Source organism: Equus asinus, chromosome 30 (genome assembly GCF_041296235.1).
Source record: "Equus asinus isolate D_3611 breed Donkey chromosome 30, EquAss-T2T_v2, whole genome shotgun sequence".
Taxonomy (NCBI): domain Eukaryota; kingdom Metazoa; phylum Chordata; class Mammalia; order Perissodactyla; family Equidae; genus Equus; species Equus asinus.
The window spans coordinates 14,327,293-14,351,795 of NC_091819.1; the positions used below are offsets into that span (position 1 = coordinate 14,327,293).

At 37.5% G+C, this 24,503-nt stretch overlaps 1 protein-coding gene across 33 annotated transcripts in view; it reads right to left on the reverse strand.

Annotated features, from left to right (window-relative positions):
• Positions 1-3,387: 3,387 nt before the first annotated feature.
• The window catches only part of ESRRG (estrogen related receptor gamma), a 607,874-nt gene continuing 586,758 nt past the window's right edge, over positions 3,388-24,503 (reverse strand). For all 33 annotated transcript variants that reach the window (XM_070501486.1, XM_070501489.1, XM_070501488.1 and 30 more), the window contains 2 exons: positions 19,177-19,446; positions 3,388-7,275 (listed from right to left, as the gene is read on the reverse strand). In XM_070501486.1, coding sequence (XP_070357587.1) covers positions 7,031-7,275; positions 19,177-19,446 — 515 coding nt within the window. In that variant the 3' untranslated portion in view covers positions 3,388-7,030. The remainder of the gene's footprint in view (positions 7,276-19,176; positions 19,447-24,503) is intronic.

Consider the following 24,503-nt stretch of genomic DNA (forward strand, 5'->3'; position numbering starts at 1 on the left):
CCAACAGTTTGTTTGCATTTCCCAAAACCAGCTCACCAAAGTTCGGTCCATTATGAAACACACAGGCCACTACAATTTTCACTAAGGTTAACAGGCATTTTTTGTAGCATAAGGTCCAGTTCTAATTTGACTGAATGTAACAAAATTTGTATTGACTAAAACGCCACTGTCTCAGAATCCTTTGTCAAAGCTGCATCATAGGGCCTTTGGCAAAATGATCCAAATGACTCCTTATATTCTAGAACATTCTTTCCAATTCTTTTTAAAAATAATACTGGAAAAAGTATATTGCACTCAAGAGCGTTTTCATTCACGCTTTGGGTTTCTGTGCTATGTCCATTATGCTGCTGTTTAAAAATATTTTTACACACACACATTTGGTTTATGATCTTAAGTTTAAAAACACTTCTTACTCGGAGCAAATTTTCTCACGTCCAAAATCCTGTGGCATGTTATGGCGATGCGTTTAGTATATGAGACATCTTTTTTTTAAGACTGTACAATTGATGGAAGAGTTAATTATTAATCTGGCTGGCATCTGTAATGGAAAAAGGAATTCTTTTGCTTTTAGGCCATGGACTCAGTACATAAATCTCTTGTGTGGCTGCAATCATAATATTCCTGCCGCTATGGTGTCACCTATTGTAATTTTTCTGCTAATAAACAAATTTGAACTAGCCAGGAATCCTAAATTTCAAGACTAGTTGTTTATCTCAAATATACTCCAGAGAAATAGTAATGCAGTTCTGCTTTGAATTTAATTTAAACAGGAACAGGCAAAACAAATCTCTATGGAGGACATTTGACAATAATAAAATATTTCTCCCAGCGGGTGAGCTGGTAGCAATCGTATTGTTGCAATCCAAGCTCACGTTGCAGTAGGTCATTACCATCATAACAAGCCCCTGGACCAACTGGCATGGACATGCAACATTGAGCCCGTGATGGGCACATTATTTCAGACCTTTAACTTCATGGAGAACAAGACAAATACTCCTGGGAAAGGGGGATTATATTTTGAAATTCCTTTCTTTTCTATTTTGTTTCATAATAAGATGCAACGTGCAATCCGTCTACTGCTACTTGTTTCATTTTGTTTTTTCCACGCTACCACGCTACCAAGGAGCTCGAAGCTAGACTCTCTGAAAAGGCTAGAAACACTGATTTAAACACTTCTCTATCTATTGGACTACGGACGTAGCCATTCAGTTTGTAAACCATTGTGAATGATTAAAAAACCTCAAGCACATCTCTCTTTTCTCTTACATTTTAATCACAAATTAAATTTCTTAATAAGTGAAGTGTACCTAAAGTTTTTGCATAGGCCCAAGAATGAAATATTCTATCTCATTTCTACCTCTTACCTAAATCAGCAACTTGGAAAATACAGGTAAGAGAAGTCATTCCAAGAAATCAATTTTGTTCTAATTTTGGGTTTTAGAAGGGAAAAACAGGTATTTGGAACCACACCTAAATTAATTTTAAAGCACACGAAAGGGCAAATGAGCAGGATTAAAAGTAAAAACAGATTTTGAGATATTTTGCCCAAGGTTTTGAACAGGTATCTCCATATATATGTGGGCTATAACCAAAGATGTGGCTTGGGAGTCATCAAATAAAATGTGTTCTCCGTGTGTGCTGGGGAAGAACGGCGATGGGAAGGGTGAGAATGGGGTGGGAGGAAGCAGAGGTCAAAACAATCCAAGATTATTTCATTGGTTTGTAAGTAAAAAAAAAAGTTGTCTTTTGTCTTGAGATTAAAAAAACACAGTCTAAAATCCTCAGAAAAACTCAGAGCCAACATTTGAAAAGTTTTTTTATTTTTTAGAACATTCTCGTCTTGTTTGAGAAATTTGTAAAAGTTAAAAGCAATGGTTTCCTCATCTTGTCTTCACATTAGTATCACCTGGAGATTTTTTTTCAAGTATTTCAAAGCCAAGGCCACATCTCAGACCAATGGAACCCCAATCTCCTGTGGGTGGGTGGGTGGGATAGAAGCATCGAAATTTTTAACAGCCTTCAGATGATTCCAATATGCAGCCAAGCTTGGGAACCACTAGTTTAAAGAAAAAAAAAAGTCACTTATAAGCAACAGGTGAAAATACAAGCGATCTCGACACAAATACAACCCATTTGTCACAGCTATTTGCTGTTTATATATTGACAAATACAACATGCTAAAATGTCGAAATCCTACTTTGTCATTTGTTTTACACCTGAGGCATCAGTGATAGCTATGTCAGGACCAGAAACATACTCTGTAATAATTCTAAATTATGAAAACCAGCAAGAGAACTCTAACATGTAAATTCTTAAAAGCACGTGTGCATAACATACACTTTTTAAACGAGGACCTCATTGAAAGATTACAGACGCAATCTCTTTTTAGGTTTGTATCTTGCATCATCTCAGCTCCACCCAAGTACTTTGAAAACATCAAATGTCAACCATGTCCGATTCTACGTTGAGCTATTTCCACTCAGAGGATATTAAAATAGGAAAAGACAACTCTGAGTTATGTCTCCGGCTAGTGCATCTTAGTGATTTACGTAATCTCATGCCGCTAAATCCCATTCAGTTTCGTGGCCTTTGTGTCATCAGCTTGTTTCTCTAGAGAACCAGACACTTCTGAAAGGTGAGAAATACGGTGGGCAAACACAATGACAAAACACTCTGAAGATAGGCAGAGAAGCCAAGAAGGCACATATTAGCACCTCGGTGATGGCTCCAGGAGTGTCCAGTGGAAGCGCAGCTTGACCCTGGGCAGCAAGGGCTGTAACCTCTCCCAGTGAAATAGGCAAGGGGAAGCCATTTGCTGTCAGCAGTGCTGTTTAACCCTCTTGAATCCGAAGACAGCTCCCCCTCCCCACGCACACTGATCTATAAGCTCTGCTGCTGACTTCCATTCAGGAAACCTGGTCAGCAACTCCACTGCTGCTCCACCAAGCCTGCAGCTTGCTGCCGAGCTCACTGCAAGGGCAAGATTTAATTGTGGATGGAGCGAAATAATAGGTATCTCTAGCAGATTTTAATATGATCTTAAAATAGGGGGAAAGTTTTCTGTTATGACATTGACATAGAGGCAATGATTTTGAGTAACGCAGGATGATGGGAGATGCTTTAAGATTAAATAAGAGCTATATAAAGGCTTGTCAGAATGAATTCTAATGTGCCATGAGACACTTTGCATACTCTTAAATATGCAAAATGTCTCTTGGCGCCCTAGAATTCATTCTGACAAGTCTTTCTATAGCTCTTATTTAAACTCCGACTTTACTTTTAGGGAACAGGTACTCAGAGATACTCTTTGAATGGGAGCAACAAAGGGCAGTGTTTATTGATTCGGTTCTTTAGTGGGGAAAAGAAAAACACAATACAAAAGAGCAATCAAAAGTGGAAGCTTGTTTAATATTGCTCTACCATCATCCTGAAAGGCATAATAATTTGAGTTACACATCTGAATTGATTGGAGTTACAGAATCATATCTCCTTTTTGCATTTAACAATATATACAATATAAAATAAATACATTTACACAAATGGACATTTGCTGGAGCACACAGTATGGTACACATCACAAAAATATACAATTGATTGCTTTACAGATGTGAAGTCCATCTACAGCTATAGACATGGTTTTATTATTATTATTATTCTTTTTACTACTGGCTATAATGCAACTCCTGGATTATTATAAGCAGTTTAAATTTTTTGTCCTTTTACGATCTTTGCACATAAGACTGCCATAAAATGTTTTCCTAGGCAGGTAAACAGAGACGCTTAAATAATTAAAATACAATCACCAACACCCATTTTCTCTTCTATAAGAAAAATAGCAGTTTTAAATTTTTTATATCTTTTATGTTATCATTTAAATGCAAAATAGTGGAATAAATACAACAATCTGATCTGATTGAAACACGAGTGTAACTACAGGGAGTCACACGATCATATTGCTTTAAATAAGAACAAACCTAAAAGAAGCGAAATAAGAATTAAAATCATATGGCTGAAACATACACCTTTGTAACTTTCCGAAACTTCACATTAAGTAAATGGTCTTGCTTGAAACTTGAAAAAACTGACCTCAAGCAAGGTTAAAACTGAGCATTTACCCCAAAGCCCGTGCAATTCTTTTAGACCTACATTTTAGTTGTATTTCCTATTTGTGAGACTTGTTCTTTGTCATGCCGAGAGTCACTTAAACTGAAAACTAAAAATTGTACTACGTTCTTCTCACATATATCTCCATCTCTTGTTTTCGGTTGGCCGGCTCTTACTTCTGAAGCCCAAGTACTTGAATGTGACCCAGTGAAAACAGTGTATCTAGTGTATATACCTTATTTATATATAGTGTGGTTGAATAGTAGCAACTTAAACCCTGCACAAACTTTCCGGAAAATAATCTTTTGAAACACTTACATATATAAATAATCTTATAGAATCAGCACCTTTTTTTCCCAGGAGTTGTATTTTCTGTTGTTCTTTTTAAAGGGATGTGCCAATTTCTGAACTCCTATCACAGCTATAAATTTCAAGTTATTGACCATCTGAATGAATAGCTAATGATGATTTATCTAGTCACACTACAGTCACTTCTCTACTGAGAAAACCACAATCTACGATATAGTCCCATATAGCTAATGATAGATACACAGTATTCCTAGCACGAGGTTGATGAAATATCAACCCAAGGTATTTTGTTTAAAGCACACAAAGTAGCAATAGTTTGTGTCCGCACCAAAAAGTTTGCAACAACACAGAGCGAGTTAATAACAACATCTGAGAGATGATTGAGTGAAAGCCATATATACAGCATTTAAAAATTAGACTTATCTATATTCTTGAAATATTCAAAGTTTTATTTCTAAGCTATACATTGATATTCTATAATAAACCATTAGAGAAATTATTCCTTGTTTTGAAAATATTATTATGATTTTGATGTGTATCTGTTCATAATGAGTACTTGTTTGGAGTTTCAATCTCTTAATTATTATTAGGAAGAACCTTATTACGGATAAGGAATAGAATATACTACTGTAGTCTCCTGAGGAATTGTACATCCAATATTGTCTCTAATACTACCCTGTGTCTAAAAGCACACACCACAAGAATCCAAACACCACAAGAAGAACAAGACAACAGTCTCTGAATGCAACATAAAATTCAGAAAAGCACAGCAAACATGAAACATTGAAAAGCTGAACTACATTTCTTTTGTTTGTTAGGATTACAATTTTAATTACATCTGTGTACATAGAATAAGACTGTTCACATAGTACAGGGAGCAGCTACTAACACTGGTCCATTGGTATAGCATTTGATGGAGGTTACTGTTTATTGGTTATTCAGCGACTGTAGATTTCGGGGGCATCTAATTGATTTCTTCATTAGATTACACCTCTTAACAGTCTGGAACCTGACTGACTTTCTTGCTGTGACAATACTGGTGGAAAAGCACATACATTGGCTTAGCTCTTGGTAAAAACTGCAGATTAATTTAAACAAACATTCCTAAATGAATAAACTCATAGATTAGGTTTTAGAATTTGGTCAGGCGTCTGCTGTCTTTGATGACTTTTTTTGTTTTTCCCCAAATTCTGGCATTTGCCTTATTGCCTCTTAGACTGGCTCACAGCTCCTTCTGGGACAAGGTATGGGACTTTGCAAACAGGCAGTATCTCATTCCTAACCACAGTGGCAGCTAGAAATCATATGGCAACTGTACCTTCCAGGAAAAGAGATGCATTCCTGATAATTCTAAGGATCTGTATTCCATGTGCAGAACTGACAGACGTGACTACTCGGAGTCACTATGAGTGTAATCTAATCCTTTGTGTCAGTGAACATTTAGGGAAACTGGAGCTCATGTTAAGAAATTGATGTTTGGGACCAGACTGGCACACAACATAAATTGCATCCGTGATAATATGCACCTTCCCTTCTACTATTGCTTGAGTAAGTTAAATTCCCATATTAATAAATGGCTGAAAAGTGGTAAAGCTGGTACAAAAAAATCTCCATTTGTAAGAAGAAACAAAACATTTTTAAAAATCTTCCTTCGGGATTCATTTGTCCTTCATGATTGTTCATAATTGTTCAAAGCCAGCACAAAATTGCAGTATTCTTTTTTTCTCTTTAGTATTGCATGAATGAATAAAGCTTAAACTATTCCCTGAAAAAGTTACATAGTAGCTAAACTAACAAATACCTGGAAGACTTGAGAAAACAATTAAGGAATCAAATGGCTGTAACTGATCTAGATGGAAAAGCAATGATTAGAAGCAGCCGATGCAACGTGGCTTAGGTTGTCTAATTAGAGGCCGCTCCCATGAAACCTAATACTGCACTCAGTCAATTCGTTATGTTGCACTGTACTTTTAGGTCTGTTGGTTCTCTCTCTTTGATTCCTTAGTCACTGGGGACGTGATGGTTCACAATAAGTTCACTGGTATCCATATTCTGGATCTCCATCCTTTGGCAGGGCTGGCTTCCATTTCTCTTCAATCAGAGACCTCTTTTAGAAGTTCAGCAGCAGAAGGAAGGAAGGAAGGGAGGAAGGAGTAAGAGCAAAGAAAGAAAAGGCAAGGACGAGAAATTTTCTTACAACTAGAGCTATTTAAAATTTAGAAGAAAGGGGGAGGAGGCAAAAAGATGGAGGAGAGAAGAGATGCAAAGAGGAGAGAAAGGAAGGAAGGAAGAAAAGAAAGGAGGGAGAGAGGCAACTGCTAATGGAGGAAGCCAAGAAATGAGGGAGAGAAGGAATAAGGGAGTGAGGGAAAAAAAACAAAAAGGAAAAGAATGAGAAAACAAAAGGAGAAAAGAAGATGCGATAAGGTAAAAAGAAATGCATAAGGAGGATCTGGAGGAATCTAAAAGCTGCTTCATAGTCTTGCTGCTAATTTATCAGTGCAGTCTTTGTTGATTTCTGATGTTGTTAACTAAACGCTAAGTTTCTTCGACATCATCCTTGGGTTTAGTTTCCCTTTTTCAGCGTGCAGGATAGGAAGGCCCAGGAAGCTTTTAGTCAGACCTTGGCCTCCAGCATTTCCAAAAAAAGTTTGTGCATGGGGACTTTGCCTTCGAGTTTGATGTTGTAGAAATGCTGCACGGCCTTCGTAGAGGTCTGTCTCAGCAGTGGCAGAGTCATCAGCATCTTGCCAGCCCTACGAGGGTCTTCCATGTGCTGGCCAGCCTCATAATCCTGCAGGGCCTCATGTAAGACATCCTGAAGCTTCTGGACGGCTTCGACATCTTCTATGTGCATGGAGTCTGTCCAACAGAGCAAGAAAAGACCAACAATAATATTAATACTAATAAACCCATGTAGGTTAGAGCTAAGAAAGTTAAATGTTATTCTTGAACATCTCAAAGCTGTGATTTGCTCAGAGAGTCTCGCATTGCCAAAAATCTCTATTTTTTTCCCTAAATTTCACTATGGTAGATAATTTCCAATAATGATTTAGAATATGGGACTTACCATGGAAGATACATTATTTAAAACACACGGGTTTTTCCTTCCTGAAACTGAGCAAGAAAAGACTTCCTGTTCACAGATTACAAACTTGGCTGTTTTATTCATTATCTCACTTATGTATTTATTCATTCATTCAACAATTATGGAAGGCCATCTATTAAAAGTATTATTCTAAGTGCTGTGGGGGTAAAGGTTGTATAAAATTCTGATCTTGCCCTCAAAAAGCCCATATTTCACAAAAGGAAAGAAAAAGGTTGATTGATGACTACTATTTTAAGAATTCCACGTAAATACACTGAATCTAACATTACTCTGGTTTTAGACTGTACAGAAATCACAAGAGGGCCAGCCCCAGTGGCCTGATGGTTAAGTTAGGTGTGCTCTCCTTCAGTGGCCTGGGTTCAGTCTCGGATGCAGACCTACACCACTGGTTGGTGGCCATGCTGTGGTGGCAGCCCACATATAAAACAGAGGAAGATTTGCCACAGATGTTAGCTCAGGGCAAATCTTCCTCAGGGAAAAAAAAAAGAAACCACAATAAATTGCTTATCCTTTTAGGATTTTTAACATACTGTTAGCAGTTCATTAAAAGATCCTTACACAGTGTACTTCTGTACTGAAAAACCAAGGAAGTCTTTAAATTAATGAGTTCTGAAATATTTCCGCATTTGTGAAGGTGAACTCTGCCCTTAAGTGAGTAATTTAAAAACCTAATCCAATCAAGCAAGGAAAGGGTTAACAGGGTTGCCACAGTTATTCTTGCAAGAAATGCGAGATGTAGGGGGAAAAATAAGTTACAGCTCTAGCTCTAAAACAGACACTTAATTATATACAAGTTTGAATCATTTAGCACGTTTTATTGATTCTGATGACAGTTTATCTGTTAATTACACATAATGGAGTCTTTGGGGAATTCTTCATGTTTAATAATTCTAGTTCTCTGAGAATGCCAAGCTCTAAGATATATGTAGTTAGCCCAATCTTTCATATAATTCACATATCAGATCACATACACCAAAAAGAGAAAGGGAAATGTAATTTAAGATCAAGTGGCCAAACAGATGATAAAAAAAAAATGATGGCAAAGTAATGAAAAGACAGATGACTATATGCAGGAATGTGTTTCTTTGCATTTTGTTTATTGTTTTTTCTTTTACATTGTCCTGAATCATTTCACCTCATCACTGGTGAACTGACCACTATTTACATGAGGTGGCTAAGGACACATTTCTTTCAACGAGCTTCGAATAATCTGGAGTACAAGTTTCTTATAAGGGTCGACTGCTTGAGACATGATTCCTACCTGGTGGGGCCAAAAGAAGCAATTCTTCCCAGTTGGAAAGGTTGGCAGTCGTGCCCTGGAGTGGAACTCAAGGCATTCTCCGCCATATATCCTGGCCTTTCCCCATGACTTGTTTCTCCCTAGGCTTTTCTCTAACCTGGCTCCTGGATGGATGGCATTTGCATCTACTTCCTATGTGTCTTCTCTTAGGAACAAGCACACATAATCATAATTTCCAAAGTTGGCTAATGGTTGGTAACGTTAGTGACAGAAAAATAGTCATGGAGATGGTGACCACGTTCGGATATTTTTTCTTTCTATTTTTGAACTTATATGTTGTCTGAAGGGAAAACGGTGAGCAGGTTATACCATTTGTTAAGTACTTGCTCTGGGTGAAGTCTCTGATAAGCACTTTGTGCACACTGGCTCATTTCATCTCCAACAGTCCTGCAAGTCAGGGGGCACTGGTACTAAGTGTCAGAGTTAGGCTTAAACTCAGGTTTCCTTGAATCAAATTATGCTGCTAGAATTTCTAACACTGGACATGGCATTTCCTTTTTTTAAAAAAAAACTGAGTTGAAGGGCTGGCCTGGTGGCTTAGTGGTTAAGTTTCTGCACTCCACTTTGATGGCCCAGGGTTTGCTGGTTCTGATCCTGGGTGCAGACCTAAGCACTGCTTATGAAGCCATGCTGTGGCAAGCATCCCACATATAAAATAGAAGAAGATGGGCACAGATGTTAGCTCAGGGCCAATATTCCTCAGCAAAAAGAGAAGAATTGGTGGCGGATGTTAGCTCAGGGTTAATCTTCCTCACCAAAAAAAAAAAAAAAGTTGAAATTATCCTCTGAGCTCATCTCATTTAAACTTCCATCTTCAACATTTCTAATGAAGACATATCCAGTTGTATGTAGAACATTCTGTTTCACAAGGGACAGAACAACTAGAAATGTCATCTTCTTCTTTTCTCAAACCTGTCTCCAACTTCCATCCTTTGGTCCTGGTTCTAAGTACTGGACCGATACAGGGTAAATGTCCTTCTTCTCCATGGCAGATCTTTAAACGCTTGAAGTCGGCTGCTCAGCCACCTCAGCCCCCACCCCAAGTCTTGCCCTTCCCCACTACTGCTGCCGGGCAGGAGATATATTGTAGGATGTCACAGGAAATGAGGCGAGAACAAATAGCAGAGAGATATGCTCACAAACAGCAATTAAGACTTCAAACTATTCTTTAAAGGCTATGATTTAGCTTGAGAGATTTAAAAATGATTTAATCAAATTACTATGATAATTTAACTTCCCATTTACAGAAAAGATTCTAACTCATTTCAGCTTTACCCATTCTCGGATCTGCTAATACTTTAAATGCAAACTCACTAAATCTGAACTATTTAATTAGACCGTGATTCAGCTGGCAGACTGCTGAAGAAAATATTAATCTCCATTAGGGATCCTAGTTCAAGTTCTGGGTCTGTGGCTTTAATCTGTTTTGTTCTTTTGGCTGAATTTATACATTTATGTCAGTCTCAATAGAACTGGCCTTAATTTATGTAATTATTTAGCTTTGGTGGTTGGTATTGGTTTCTTTTTAACTTTATGTTTTAAAGGAAATAGTCCCAGTATTTGCGTTAATGGGAACCAGTTAAACTTAATAATGGAAATCAGAGGTTTATGAATTAACTACACAGGGCAAGGCTGTACATTAAAAACGCCAGGTGAGTGTTAAAAAAAACTAGGATGCTGGGGCCCACGCCCAAATCTATTAAATCAGAAAATTGGAGCTGGATACAGGACAACAGTATTGGGGTTTTTTGTTTTTGATTTTTTTTTGGAGAGGAAGACTGGCCCTGAGCTAACATCTGTGCCAATCTTCCTCTATTTTTTATGTGGGATGTCACCACAGCATGGCTTGATGAGCGATGTGTAGGTCCGCACCCGGGATCTGAACCCGTGAACCCGTGGGTCACCAAAGTGGAATGCATGAACTTAACCACTATACCACTGGGCCAGCGCCAGGCCATCAGTATTTTTTAAAATGTGGGTGATTCCATGGGCAAGCCAGGGTTGAGAACTACAGAGCTAGACTACAAGAGAAACAGATGTTGTTCTAAAAGCATCAAGCTTTCAAAAGATTACCAGAGTGCAAATGGTGCATGTATTGTCACCCATATATTAAGTTTCAACACTTAATCATAAAGTAGAACCCTTTCATTAAATTCCAATATTTTACTCTGTGAATCAGGATCCTAAAGGAATGTGTCTAGTTCAGATCATTTATTTTGGGAAGACAGCTAAATATCCTTCCACCTACTGCTGCAAAATTCAGTGAGCCTCAGAGCCATTGCAAAAGAAGATTTTATTTGTATATCCTACCTGGAATAAAATACTGCCCTTCTTTATGATAAAAATATGAATTATTGTGGGCATGGGCAAAGCTACTCCAGAATGCCCAAATCCTATTTGAGAACTATCTTTAGGACTTGTAGCTCTTTCCTGGCAATGTTTTCTCAATGGTGCCAAATCTGATGTTGAGGGTGGAATTGAATATTAGAAATAGCCAAAGTATATTCAGAGTCAAGTCTAGGACATAACATAAACCAACACTCAAAGTAACCTTTTCTGTGGAACACAAGTGTTGATTTTCTTTAGTGTTTATAAACTGCCTACATGAAGAGGGGTAGTAAGAGGCCAGCCAATGCGAGTCTTGCCAATCACTAAAGGAATGAAATGCAGCGTGATGGAAAAGACAGAGAAGGGAGCAAGGTCCAGTTTCTAAAAGATAATTTTCCTCTCAAAATTTTTATCAGCAACATATGAAGAGTCTAACAGAGTGACCCTCTTGGTTCCAATCAGCTGGGGTGCTGAGGAACGCTAGTTGACTGCCATGCAAATTGGCTCATGATTAACACAGATAGTTGACCCTAAATTTTTTTTTAGAGGTGCCCATCATAAAGTTTTGATTAAAAATCCTAGGATTCTAGGAAGAAGGGAGCGGTGGCAGGAAGAGTTTTTGATCTTTCCAAATCTGCACGTGATAAAACATAACAAGTAGATGGCAAAGCCAAAGATCCATAGACAACACTTACAACAAGACTAAGGGACAAGGTGTCTCCAGGACACACACACACACACACATATGCAATCAGGATGAGTGTGTGTTTCTGTGTTCCTAGCTCTGTCCACTGAAGGGGTCTGGGAAGAATGGCCAAGCCAGAAGTGCAGTAATGAGTAATGAACAACCTAGCACCCAGATTATAGTTGTAATCCAAACCCTGGCCAGGAAATATTTAAGATAAGTATGAAACTTCTTGTTATATTAGATAGGAAGGACACTATCTACAACTACTAAGTCATTCAAGAAGATTCCAGAAGCCAACCTGAAGAGGTTCCCACTGAACCAAAATGGGACAATATGAGCTTCCAAAAGGATTATAAATGCAATTGATTGAAATCCACGGAATAGGTTTAAACACATGTTTATAACGACATTAAAAAAAGATAGGGTACCAATTCTTTATCTTGAAAATTGGTGAACAAAGAGAAAGAATCAAGCATTTATCCTACCTCTCCTATACACAGTGTACCACTGGTAAACAAATAAGGATGAGAGAAAACATCACTTTATGTAAGTACCCCAACTACAGAATGAAAAAAGAAATGATAAAGTTACAAATCATCATTTTGCAGCCCCCAGAGATTAATGGATTTAGGTAATGGGCATCAACAGCTGCTACCATCACAAAAAGAGAGACAACCAGCCATTATGTGCCTCCCAGTGAACAACACACCCCCTACAGGTGCCAGAGGGATGGAAACTGAGTCTGATTAAGTCTCTGGATCCAGTTGCTAATTTGCATAAAATGCAAAGGGCAGAGAAACACAATGCACTGCACGTACAGTCTGTCATGTGCAGTCCAGACTCTGAGAAACTCAGCAGGTCAAATGCCCTGACATTTGATAAACTGCAGGAAAATGAAATGAAAGAAGAACTTTTGGAAAAGGAAACGAAAATCTATAGAAAAAATTGTTTTTCATGGACAAGACTATACTATCATGTCTGGGGATATAGATTTAGTAATAAAACCATCATGAAACACAAAGAAGTGATGACTAGAAGAGCGAGGACAAGATAGTGGTTACTTTTGTGGGAAGGGATGGGTTGGAGGCTGGGACAGGAGGGATTTCTGGGATACCTCCCCAAATTTTATTTCTTGACTTTGCTTATATATTCATTGTGGTAGGCTTCAAAATGAGCCTTCAATGAAATCAGAAGTGTCCTTATAAGAGGGAGGTAAAGGAAGACGAAGGCAATGTCACCACTGAAACAAAATGCTACACTGCTGGCTTCAAAGATGGAGGAAGGTGCCATGAGCCAAGGGATGCTGCTCTAGAAGCTGGAAAAGGCAAGGAAAGAAATTCTCCCCCAGAGCGTACAGGGGGAACGTGGCCCTGTGGACACCCTGACTATAGCCTAGTGAAACTAATTATGCTGACCTCCAAAACTGTAAGAGGATAGATACGTGTTAAGGCCACCAAGCTGTGGTAATCTGTTAGAGCAGCCATAGGAAGCTAATCTGCTCATAAGTCATACATTTGCTCTTTGAAAATCTCTTTTATTTTACATTAAAATGGTGAAAGAGATAAAGAGAAGAAGTGAGAAACTTCTGATGGACTGCTCCCTTCTAGAAAGCAGTGAGTCAAGGAGAACGATTAAGACCGTGGGAAGGCTTGGCAGAAACACCAAGGAAGCTCTTCACATATCAGGCAGGGAGTTGAATCGAAAAATGTTTTAGATCTTTTCTAACCCAGAGAAGTTACAATCTAATTATTGTAAATAGTGTTAATAATTCTGATTTTGTGCCTAACCACGTTGAGAAGAACAGAACTTCCGATTTCACAGCTTTCCATTAAGACACACTAATTTTTTCAGGAAAGCTGTTTTCTTCATTTCTTGCTGTGGCTGTAAAGACAGCCTCTCCTACACCTATATCAGCCACACGAGTCACTCTCAGACTGCATTTACATAAAATGTTGAACCGCGGAAATGTTGAACCACCTGTGGTCCACAGTTTCTTTACTCCAGGCTGCCCTCACAAATCCCAAATTATTGTTATCATTGTTATATTTCCCTCACGTAATGGGATTTCCCTGCTAGGTCTTCTCTAGTTCCTTACTCTCTTCCCTTTTCTACTCCCAAGTTCAAGACCTTCTCTTTCCCTCTGGCATCTGACACTTTTCTAGGAGCTTTCTAACTCCTTTTACTAGAAGTGATAAAGACAATTATACCGATAAGTGAATGTCGATACCAACTTGGGTGGTAAATATTTCACCTTCACAACATCATAAATGATCTGCACCATGCTAATAATCTTTCGTAACAGATTTCTCATTATCTTAAGACCCATAAAAGAAAATGATGTCATGTTACTCCCTGGCAGTAAAGCAACAGCAATGTACTTTATGTGCCTAATACCCAGGTTGGAAGCACAGATATACTTGTAGCAAATATTCCCTATACTATGTAAAGCCATAACAATCATTACACATGATTAGAAACATTTAAGAACCAGTCTTTATTTTTTACATAAAAATTTGAAATATCATAATACATATGAAATTTAAGGGTTGCATTAAATTAAAAAACAACCCAAACATATCATCTTAAATAAAATTAAAATAATCGAAACAGTGATGGTATATTTGAGCAAAACCCAAAGAAACGTAGATGAGGAGATGGAAAGCCATAATTTTGATTTCTGATTTACCTGATAGTACTAATTATGCTTTGGTCTGGGTAAAAGTTAAGAAGAAATATCTACCTGCCACCAAAGACCTACCCATATTTATTCTCATAAAATGCTATAATCTGTGAATATCTTGTCTCCAAACCTTTTTGTCACTTTTCTGGGTGGCTTTATAGTACTATAACTCTAAGAAGACAGGAAGATAAAGGAAGGGGGCACAAAATTCTAAACAAAATTAAAAATACTAATTTGGGTTGGCAGATGTGAAGGTGCAATGGCTAAAGTCTTCCACGTGCACCCTTTTAAAGACATGGTATATACTTACTTGTGGAACAGAAATAGCTTATTGATAGCAAGGGACACAGAGCCCAACCGTCTGCCTCAGAGTAGCCACACATCTTTATCGCTCACTTCAGTTGCCTGTAAACTGGTATTGGGCATGTCTACCTCCCAAACATGTTGCAGAAATCAAATGAGATCCTCAAGCAGAGGCTATAAAAAAAGAAATGCCTACAGAGAGATTCTAAAGGAGGATACTCTCTTGATCGATAGTGAAAACTATTTCCAGAATATCAACTCAGCAAATTTAGTCAAAATTTCAGTAAAATTGTTTGACTGCCCAGGAAATACAAAAGAACTGAAGAGGGTTTTCTCTTTTCCTAGTTGTTCAGATCTGTGAAGATGTTAATATTTCTACATTGCAAATTCAGCACAAATACACACACACCACACATAAAATATATGGCCAAACTCATCATCCTCACTTAAATGCAACTGACAAAAATTTTAGGCCACTTAGGCAATATTAGACATTATTTAATTCACCTGCCTCGTTTTACAGACAAGAAAATAGTTCTATGGTTAGGCCATGCATTCTCAAAGGAGGTGAAATTTGGAACTGGAGAGCAGGAAAAAAATCTCTTTTTAGATAAAACATATATGTATATAGTACATAAACATGTATGTAGTATATTTGTGATATTAATATTGCATTGCAGACTTATTAGGAAAAAGCTATGTAAAAAGGAGTGATAATGAAAAAAGATTGAGAAACACTCGTCCAAACTGCATGAGGGTCCACTCTTCTAATTAAATATGGCCCCATTCCAGCCTATCCCTTGAAATTACGCTACAGTTATGCACAAGTAGTATCTGTCTGTCCTCAAGAATAAAATACTGTCACGAGTGATTATAGTTACTTATGATTTAAAATTGATGACCAAAACATCGCTTGCAGATTTCTATTGATAGATGCTATTATTCCAGAAGTACTGTGTAGAGGTAAAAAGAAAACTCGACTTTAAGCGAGCAGACTCTGACTTTAAGCTGTAGAGCTGGAGGATCTTGTGACTTGAGCAAAAGAGGATGATCAGACGAAAGTAATTCTGAATCTTAAACAGCTTTTGTCTTCCACTATATAAAAACGAGTATACTACCTTGGGGCCAGTGATAACAGTTTCAGACAGATTCTTAGACATAAGAATCAATAGAACCAATTGAGAGAACAGAATCACATGATATAATCTTACCTAGAATGCTTGTGGTCATATTTCACTGTATTTTTCAATAAACGCATGAAATTAATTGTAGAATCATAGAATTTCCATAATGGAAAGAATTCTAGAGACCAGTCTAACCTCTTAGACTGGTACACATGAGAAAATCGGGCCCTAACAATGACAACGTTAAAATTGTGACCTAGATTTTCCTTTTTAAATTCAGTCCCCCAGGGACATATCAGGGATGCAAAAACTGCTTAAGAGGTCATTGGCACTCAAAAATAAGAGAACACGTAATTTAGGTGAGCCGTGAATTCTTCCCTTCAAAAACAACTGGAACAATTATTTAGGGTCTTCAAATATTTGAATGTGAGAATTAAAGTATTAGTTCATGATATATTGGGGTTTTTTGGCCATATACCTGAAGATAGGGAATATACTGCCAATGGTGTTCTGCTGTTATAAGTATTCCTGAATTCACATATGACAGAAACATGGCTACAAAAAATATGACAGCCATTATCAGGCAGCCAATTCTGTTTCCCAAGCATAAGCACAACGTTTATAATTATTTAACAAAGACAGATGTTTAAAATAAGCTGAAATTCAGATTAACGAGACAATGGTTATTAGCACCTACAGCCATATAGGGAATGCTAAGATACCATAAATAACACTAAAATATATTTTTTTTGCGCAAAACGTCACTTAAGTTAATTTGAAATCTGTAAATACTAAAAGAAAATCTATGAGCTTTTTAAGGTGTCTATGAAAAGTATTAAAACACTTTCTTGTTGATGTGTTTATGAGCTGTTTAAGAACCACTGGATCTATGCAACATCGAATCTACAACTTTATTGCTGTCCTTCAATTAATGGTCAAAAAAATGGAATAAAATAGCATCATATTGACAGTAGCAAAGAAAATGACTTTCTGAGTGGTTTGGCCCAAGCAAAAATGGTGGAGCTTATGGGTTGACTCGGTAAGAGAAAGGCCACATCTATACAACACAGGAGAGGTGGCACAATTTCAAAATTAAAATACTCCTGACAGTACTTAATCATTTCTCCTTTATTAGGGGTCTGATTCAATTAATTTTTCTTGGTATTGAGTGGCTAAAAGAATGTAAAAATAATTTGTGGGAAAATTTTGCAACATTCAGAAATTTTCTGAGAAAAAGTAATGCTAGTCAGTACTAGGATAAAGAAAAAAGGAAGGGCTTGCTAAGTATTTCTGGCTTTCAACAAGAAAAATAAACTAACTAGTTCTTTAAATTCTTTCTAATCACCAGTCACTACCTTAAGTAGGTCACTTCCTCCTGCTAACAGCAGAGTATGTGGGATTCGAATATTTATATCTCAAAATATTAATGATTAGACTTCTAAACAACAGAAACAGAAATGCTGCTACTAATTAATTCAGGTATTCTAAATTATAATCCATAGCTATAAAGTATGCATTTAGCATCTAAAATTATAAAATTTTAGCAATTTTGATGATAAAGTTTTAGCATTGCTCGGCATTCATGATTAGTTAATTTCAAAAAGCAATTTGAAACATAAAAGATATAAAACATGCTTGTATTTTAAAAATAATCAGCCAAGTAAATGTTTTAAATTAGAATAACTATACGATTACCAAATAAAAATTCTTCCCCAAATTGTCACTGCCAAATCGTTCATCTAATTATGCAAGATGCTATAATGTGAAGTCCATGCAAACTGATAAATTCCCAGGAAATTTCTATCCCGTCTCCCACTCTGGTGTTCTAGAGAGCAAGACAAGGGGTTCTTGAGGGTTTGTAACAACAGAGCCGTTTGTCATAATCATACTTTGCAGCTTTACCGGAGAGTAGAAGAGAAATAAATGGCGTGATAAGGCAGAAGGCTACGCTTGCAATTAAAAGTGCGAAATGCTAAACTCCATTAGGAAGACAAATAACGAAAGTACAACTTCATTGTTGAAAACAATTTCCCTCCTATCAGTCCAAGGATTCGTGCATCAATATTGTAGATGAACTGTTAATTACAAAATCAATTAAAAATTATTTCTCAAAACAGTCACGCGTCCCTGGCTCTCATGGGGGCAATTTGGGCAGAAGGTCTCGTCTCACTAGGACCGCGCCAAATCACAAAGTCGTCATCCGCAAGTAAGCAAAAGCAATCTGGTTTTTCATTTTTCAGCGTGGCTGAGCCCAGCCTGAGATTGATCGTCACATATGGCCCCAGAAAACAAACTGTCAATACCTTGAATGCTGCAGAATTTGAACAAATAGCCGTCCGCCCATTCAAGCCACTCATTGCATCCCATTTAACAGATTTTATTGACAGTTTCCTTCTTGTAATTAAAGGGAAAACTACTGGCCGGCAACCAAGATAAAGTTCAAAGATAGGGTCAAAACAAAAGCGGATGGAGGGGCACGGTGTGACTGTCAATGGTACATAGCATCAGAGCATGTTATTGACACGCAGGTATCTAATGACCTGCACGTCATTAAGGAGGGATCTATCCTGAACTTTATGCAAATGCTAAAAGAGACTTAAGACCACAATAAACCATGAGGGGAGGCACAAAGGGAAAAACAACAAAGAACCAACGATTTTTACTTATCAGGGGTTGCTCCCTATTTTAGTACATTTCAGTTCGAACGTAAAGACCGTTTATTCCCATAATTCTTAACCCTTACTGCGTAGGAAGTGCCTTTGAGGAAAACACTCCTTCAGCAGAATTTGACTTCTAGAGAATTCCAGAATGTAAGAAACCAATAACCAAAACTAAAGATGCCACTAAATATTTTTTCCAGTTGCAAAATTTGCATTTTTGAGAGGAAAAAATGGTTTGTAGGTATCCAGAATTTACACTTATTTTCACTTGTGCATACAAGACAATGTAGCTAATTTTGTCCTGAGGGTGTCCATTTACACTACTTTCAGCGATGGTCCAAATTAGTAAAGTCATGAGGTGGTAAAGGTTCCACAGCTTTCAACAGCACAGAAAATAAAAATAATGCCCTACAAGGTGATTATACTTATTTCTAACTTTTCACTAGAAAGCTACAATGATTATAATTTTGCTGACTCATACAGAATTTTCAGGAAAACCCTGAAAAAGTTAAGGGAAAGGGTAAAACTGACATATTAAAAAATGTAACAACAACCATGTCAATATGCCAACCTGAATTAGCAAGAGCTATCGCTTTGAGGGTGACAAATTCTTCTTTCTCCAGCTTCATGCTCTTGTATTTCTTTACCAGCTGCAGGATAGCATTATTTAGGTCAAGAAGGCCTGCTAATTTGGACTGGTCTTCATCCATTATATAATCGTCTGCATAGACAAGTTCATCCTCAAATGAAAGAGACCGGTATACGACACCAAGGATTAAAATTTCCATCCAAGCGCTCTGCAGAAGGCTCATTTGGTCCGCCAGGGACAGCGTGGAGAAGCCTGCATGAGAAGATGGGCAGATCAAGTTACTTTAAAGCCATAATTTCATAATGCAACATTAGTTTCATATGGTAGTCGGCTTCTGCTTCAGTGCTCAAAATTATGCTGAGCTTTGATTAGATGCTCTTAAAATTTCCCCTGATCATTTTGCGAACGGTAAAGTAAAAGTCACAAACCAGCTTCCACTTGTTGGTGTCTTCTTGGGCGTTTACAGACACAGCCAAGGGGAACAGAAGAGAGAAGTAGGTTTGTTTCTTTCACTTGAGAAGAAAATATCAGGTAATCTTTACACATGTGTGATTTCTGGCTGAAGTCTTTATGACTGTCTTACAGAAAATCAGATTTTCAACTACCTCATCTCTAAAAACCACTAGTGATAAACAACATAAAAGTTTTAAAAAAGCCAAAAAATAAAGAAAAACAAACAATTCAGGCCACACAGTAGAGTACAATTTGGAAACATTTCTCTATACTAGCCACAAGCACGGTGAACAATGAGCATACTTAACACCCAAAAGATATTTAATATCCCCACTGATATTTAACATTAATTTTTTTAAATGGTGATTATTGGTATAAACGAGAGTGGAATATTTAGCAGCCTGGCCTGCCCACCAAATAGAAAAGCAAGTTTATTCTTGGTATTAAGATCCAGTTATTTAAAAAATTAAATATGGAGGCAATGGCGCTTGATGGATAGGATATGAGCAGAGCCAGATCCTGAATTTAAATATTGGCTCTACTTTGAGCAAGAAAATTTACTTGTACCTTAATTTTTGTTTTGGGGCAATATAAAATAACATCCAGCCAAGCATTAATTTATAATATGCATTCAATAAGTGTAGCGATATTATATAATATTCTTATCTGAAGTATCTGGATGACTGATTCCACTTTTTACTAAAAGTCTGGTCTGCATTCACACATGCACGCTTAAAGTTGCTTCTCAGCTTCAGGAAACATTTGCAAAAGTTAAAAAGAAAATGTGGTTCAAAAGGGAAAGATGAAGTCATACAATTAAACCTACTTAGCAGTAGAGATATGTATTTATATCTCAGAGGGACAAGATCCAGATGCTAAAAGGAAGTCTTAGTGAATACACCTGATGATCGGCCACATCCTTTTTCCAAGAGTCCTAAAAAAGAAATGTTTCTGAAAACCTCACTTTCATTTCTAAGGTTAGGCCCAGGAAGCCAAGGGTGACCAACCACTCTCAACGGCTTTTGAGGACAGTGCTACCATGATTTAAGGTACAGACAGCAGTAATTCTATAGAAGGGGGAAATTTTTAATAGCACAACTTATAAAATCTATTTTTACTCCCTTTCTAGACTCTAATACCCAAATCATAAATATCTACTGCCACCCAACCTTCTTATGCTCTTGCTTGTGGTCATTGTTATTGTTATTTTCATTCATATCAAATTGTTCATATCCCACATGATATTAGGAACTAGAGCACCGTAAGAAAAGGAAAAGATTTCCTGGCCTGTTGGTGAGGACTAGTAGCTTGCCATTTGGCGACATTACCTAGAAGTGTTTAATAAAATCATCAAAAGGGATTAGCCAAGCTTTCCTTAAGGGGGTCTCTAGCACGTGTAAAACGCATTTCTTTCATTATTTATCAAGCTGCTTATATACTCCTTGACAGATCTTCTTTGGGACTGGCTGTGTAAGTCTTTTTGTCCTTTTTTGTCATTTCTATGTGGGGTTAAATTAATAAATGTCCTGTTAGAATTAGAAATATAACCGTTGATAACATTTTAAACAGAGACTCAAAAGGGAAAAATAATGATCTAATTGGAGTGGGTTTGGCTCCATCTGCTTTTGATTCTGAGAATGTTATACTCACAAGAAACAGACGATATTGCTCTTTTTTCTATTCTCTCCTCCCAAGAAAACAAGAAGCCACGCAAATCCAACTATGTAACTCAAGCAAAGGGACTAAGTAGGAATTTCTTTTGTCAATTACACAGGCGAAAAAATAAATGATCAGCTAGGAAGTTATGAGCAAAGAGGGATGGGCATTTTCCATTTGCCTTCTTTCCCTTCTTCCTTTTCAAGCTCCCAGGAGCAGTTTTTCCGCCGCAGCAGATGGACAGAGCGCGGAGCCTGCAGCACCTGCCTGTGACAGCTCTCTTCTCCCTCCCAGACACTGCTGTTAGTAAATAGATTTACACATTCTCCAATCTCCACACATCTTTCTGCCGAATAATTAAAAGCGGGATGATTAGTTTATTGAGTGGAAGGAGGAACTTTTTTATTGAGGTCCAGCCACGATTTTATCAGGGCCAGCACTTTTATGGTTGTCAGGAGGATGCAGGCATCCAATTTTTCTTATCTGCCTGATTAATACAAACGCTGTTTCAGGACGCATTAATTAACAGATACAAATCTACGTTCTCATGGAAGGATCAATACGGAGAAGAAAAGAGGCATCAATGTGAATTTAGTGCTGATGATGGAGAAGTCGCGCTATCGACATTTACGTGCACGGAAACTTTAAAGTTGCACAGGGGGCCCCTTTGTCCCTGCGATTTACAAATTAACAATTTTTCAGCCATAACAATGTTTCACACATTTCTTTGGCGTTTAATTAAGCAAAAAACAATAGCATGTCATTTTTTTTAGGAGGATCCTGTATTTTGTTTCTTCTATATCGATGGCTGTGTGTGTGTGTGTATCCTTCTTGTAAACCTAACTTCTTCTTTTCACTTAACGCCACAAAAAGAAGGAAAAAGGTAAAAGATAAAGAAATGGTTTTTTTTTTTTTTTTTTTTTGGTCGAGGAAGATGAGAAGATGGATCTAGCACAAAAGGTTGGACAAGTTTGCTTGCTTGGTATCCTCAACTCTATTTCAGCTGATTGAAGGAAGTGTAATTTTGCAAAATGAGAGGAAAAAAAGACAATTCACACTTTACGCAATATAAATGAAAGTCTGGACTTTTATCTCCTCTTGGTCTAGAAATAGCTGAATCTCGATACTTTAACCCTTTCCTACCTCACCTCTGCAATCTGGAAGCTGGTACAAAGAGCTCTCCCAGCCAGATGCCAAGGGAGCAGTTAGATCACCTTGTTATGAGATGCTGTGCTCACCTGCTCACTGAGGAAGCTAAATACATAACAGAGATTATATTATAATTGCACAAAATTCTTCTACCCATCCTTTATGAGTGCAGCTATATTTTATATACATGAAGACACACGGATAAAATAATACTTTTGTCAGTAGACCTGAGCAAAGTATAAAAACCTAAATGACCAAGCTCTAAATGAAAATGCATGTTTTAATAAACTGAGTCTAAGGAATTTTCTAAAAACACTATTGCTCTATTGGCGCCCGCATACTTGTATCCCACTGATAATTACTTGTTTATGCTCCTACCCAGCAGTTAGTGCTACTTTATAGCTATGAGGCTACAAGTTGGAGGCCCTCATCTATAACACTGAGCTATCTTTGGAGAGAAACCATTTTCCCAGGGGAGATAAAATATGCTTTGCAGTCGTGTCGTTTGAACTTCATGTTTTGAACATCCTGGGATCTTAATCTTTGGTGGGTGACAGGTTATAGTTTTAAATGTTCAGCCGTATTACAGCTTTTTAAAATACACTGATACCAGAGCACATTTTTTTCTTCCTCAGCTACAGTCCATTCCATGCACATCGCTGACAACTCTGATCTCTCTTCATCTCTGTCCTGGAGTCAGTGCCATTTAATGTATCTCGGACATTTTGTGAGCAGAATGACTCTCTACCTTGACCCGTAGTTAAAATAGCGTGTTTATCTGCAGTACAGTGTGCTCCAAATAAACCAGATGACAGTGGGGAATAGCATCATTTGGAAGGATTGAAAAGCTTCCCAAGAGGCAGGTACCCCTGCAGTAATAGACTTGAAGAAAGCATGTTTTGTGCCAATGCTCTTGCCTTCTACCGGAAACTTCGGAGAATGACAGTGGTGCCATGGGCACTTGTCAAGTCCTTTTTTTTTTTTGAGCCTAGCAAACTGATGCACTTTGCAGTCAACTTACAAAAAAGGCTAAGTATTTGAAAGTGTGAAGGGCAAAAAATATCTGACGGCTAGTCTTCAAAAATACACTTTCATTTCAGAAAGCATAAATGTTTATTTCCTGAACAGAGTGTTGACAGAAATAGGCTGCCATGTAGCCATTTGGGTTTAACCCCTGCTAGGCATTTTCTTCTCGGCTGCTTTTTTGAAACAGAGAGCCAGCAGTTTAAATCTTCGGGGTGTCTGTCAATATCAGTTCATCATGGCATGGTTTTGCCCGCTCTCAGGTTTTGAACTGTAGTTTCTCTGTTCCACCAAAAACACTTTTCAGCAAATAACATATCATGCTGGAATTGTAATTAGGCCATAATGACTCACTGAGCTTGCAAACAAAGTTCACTGATGGAGCAACGTGGCAGAAGCTAGATTCTTTGTCTCCCATATGAATAAACCTAATGTTTATGGGAACTAGGGGAGAAAAACAACAACAACAACAGAATGAAGACTTGGTCTTAGCTACCAATAGATACACAGATGCATAACCCTTGGACTGTGTGAAGAAACTTGCTCTGTGTTTTTAAGCCATTTGCTCTTTTCACATATGAGCAGACATATCATTTGCTCTCTGATTCACAAAACACACAGCTCTGGGGCTGTAGTGTGTGTGTGTGTATATATATATATATATATATATAGAAAACGTTTTTATCCGTTTTGTTTCTTCCCATAGAGATGGACTTCATGGACCAGAACTCAGTAAGTATTAGAGTTAAGCAGCTCAAGATGATAAAATGCCAATGCTGGAATATCTACCTGGTGCCACCAGAAGCATTTTATTTAAAAATGTTCTTTATAAGGGACAAGAATTATTCTCTATTATAGGAGTACTTAAGCATTAGATACAATACTTAAAATGTTGCCCTTTCAATCTCTATTCTTTTAGCCTGATTGTAATCGAGGTTTCAAAAATTTATATTCAATCACAATTGGTTTGGGTGAAATATAAGAACAAGTGACAAAAATGGGATAGCTCCCTTTCTTGCAAATTCGAC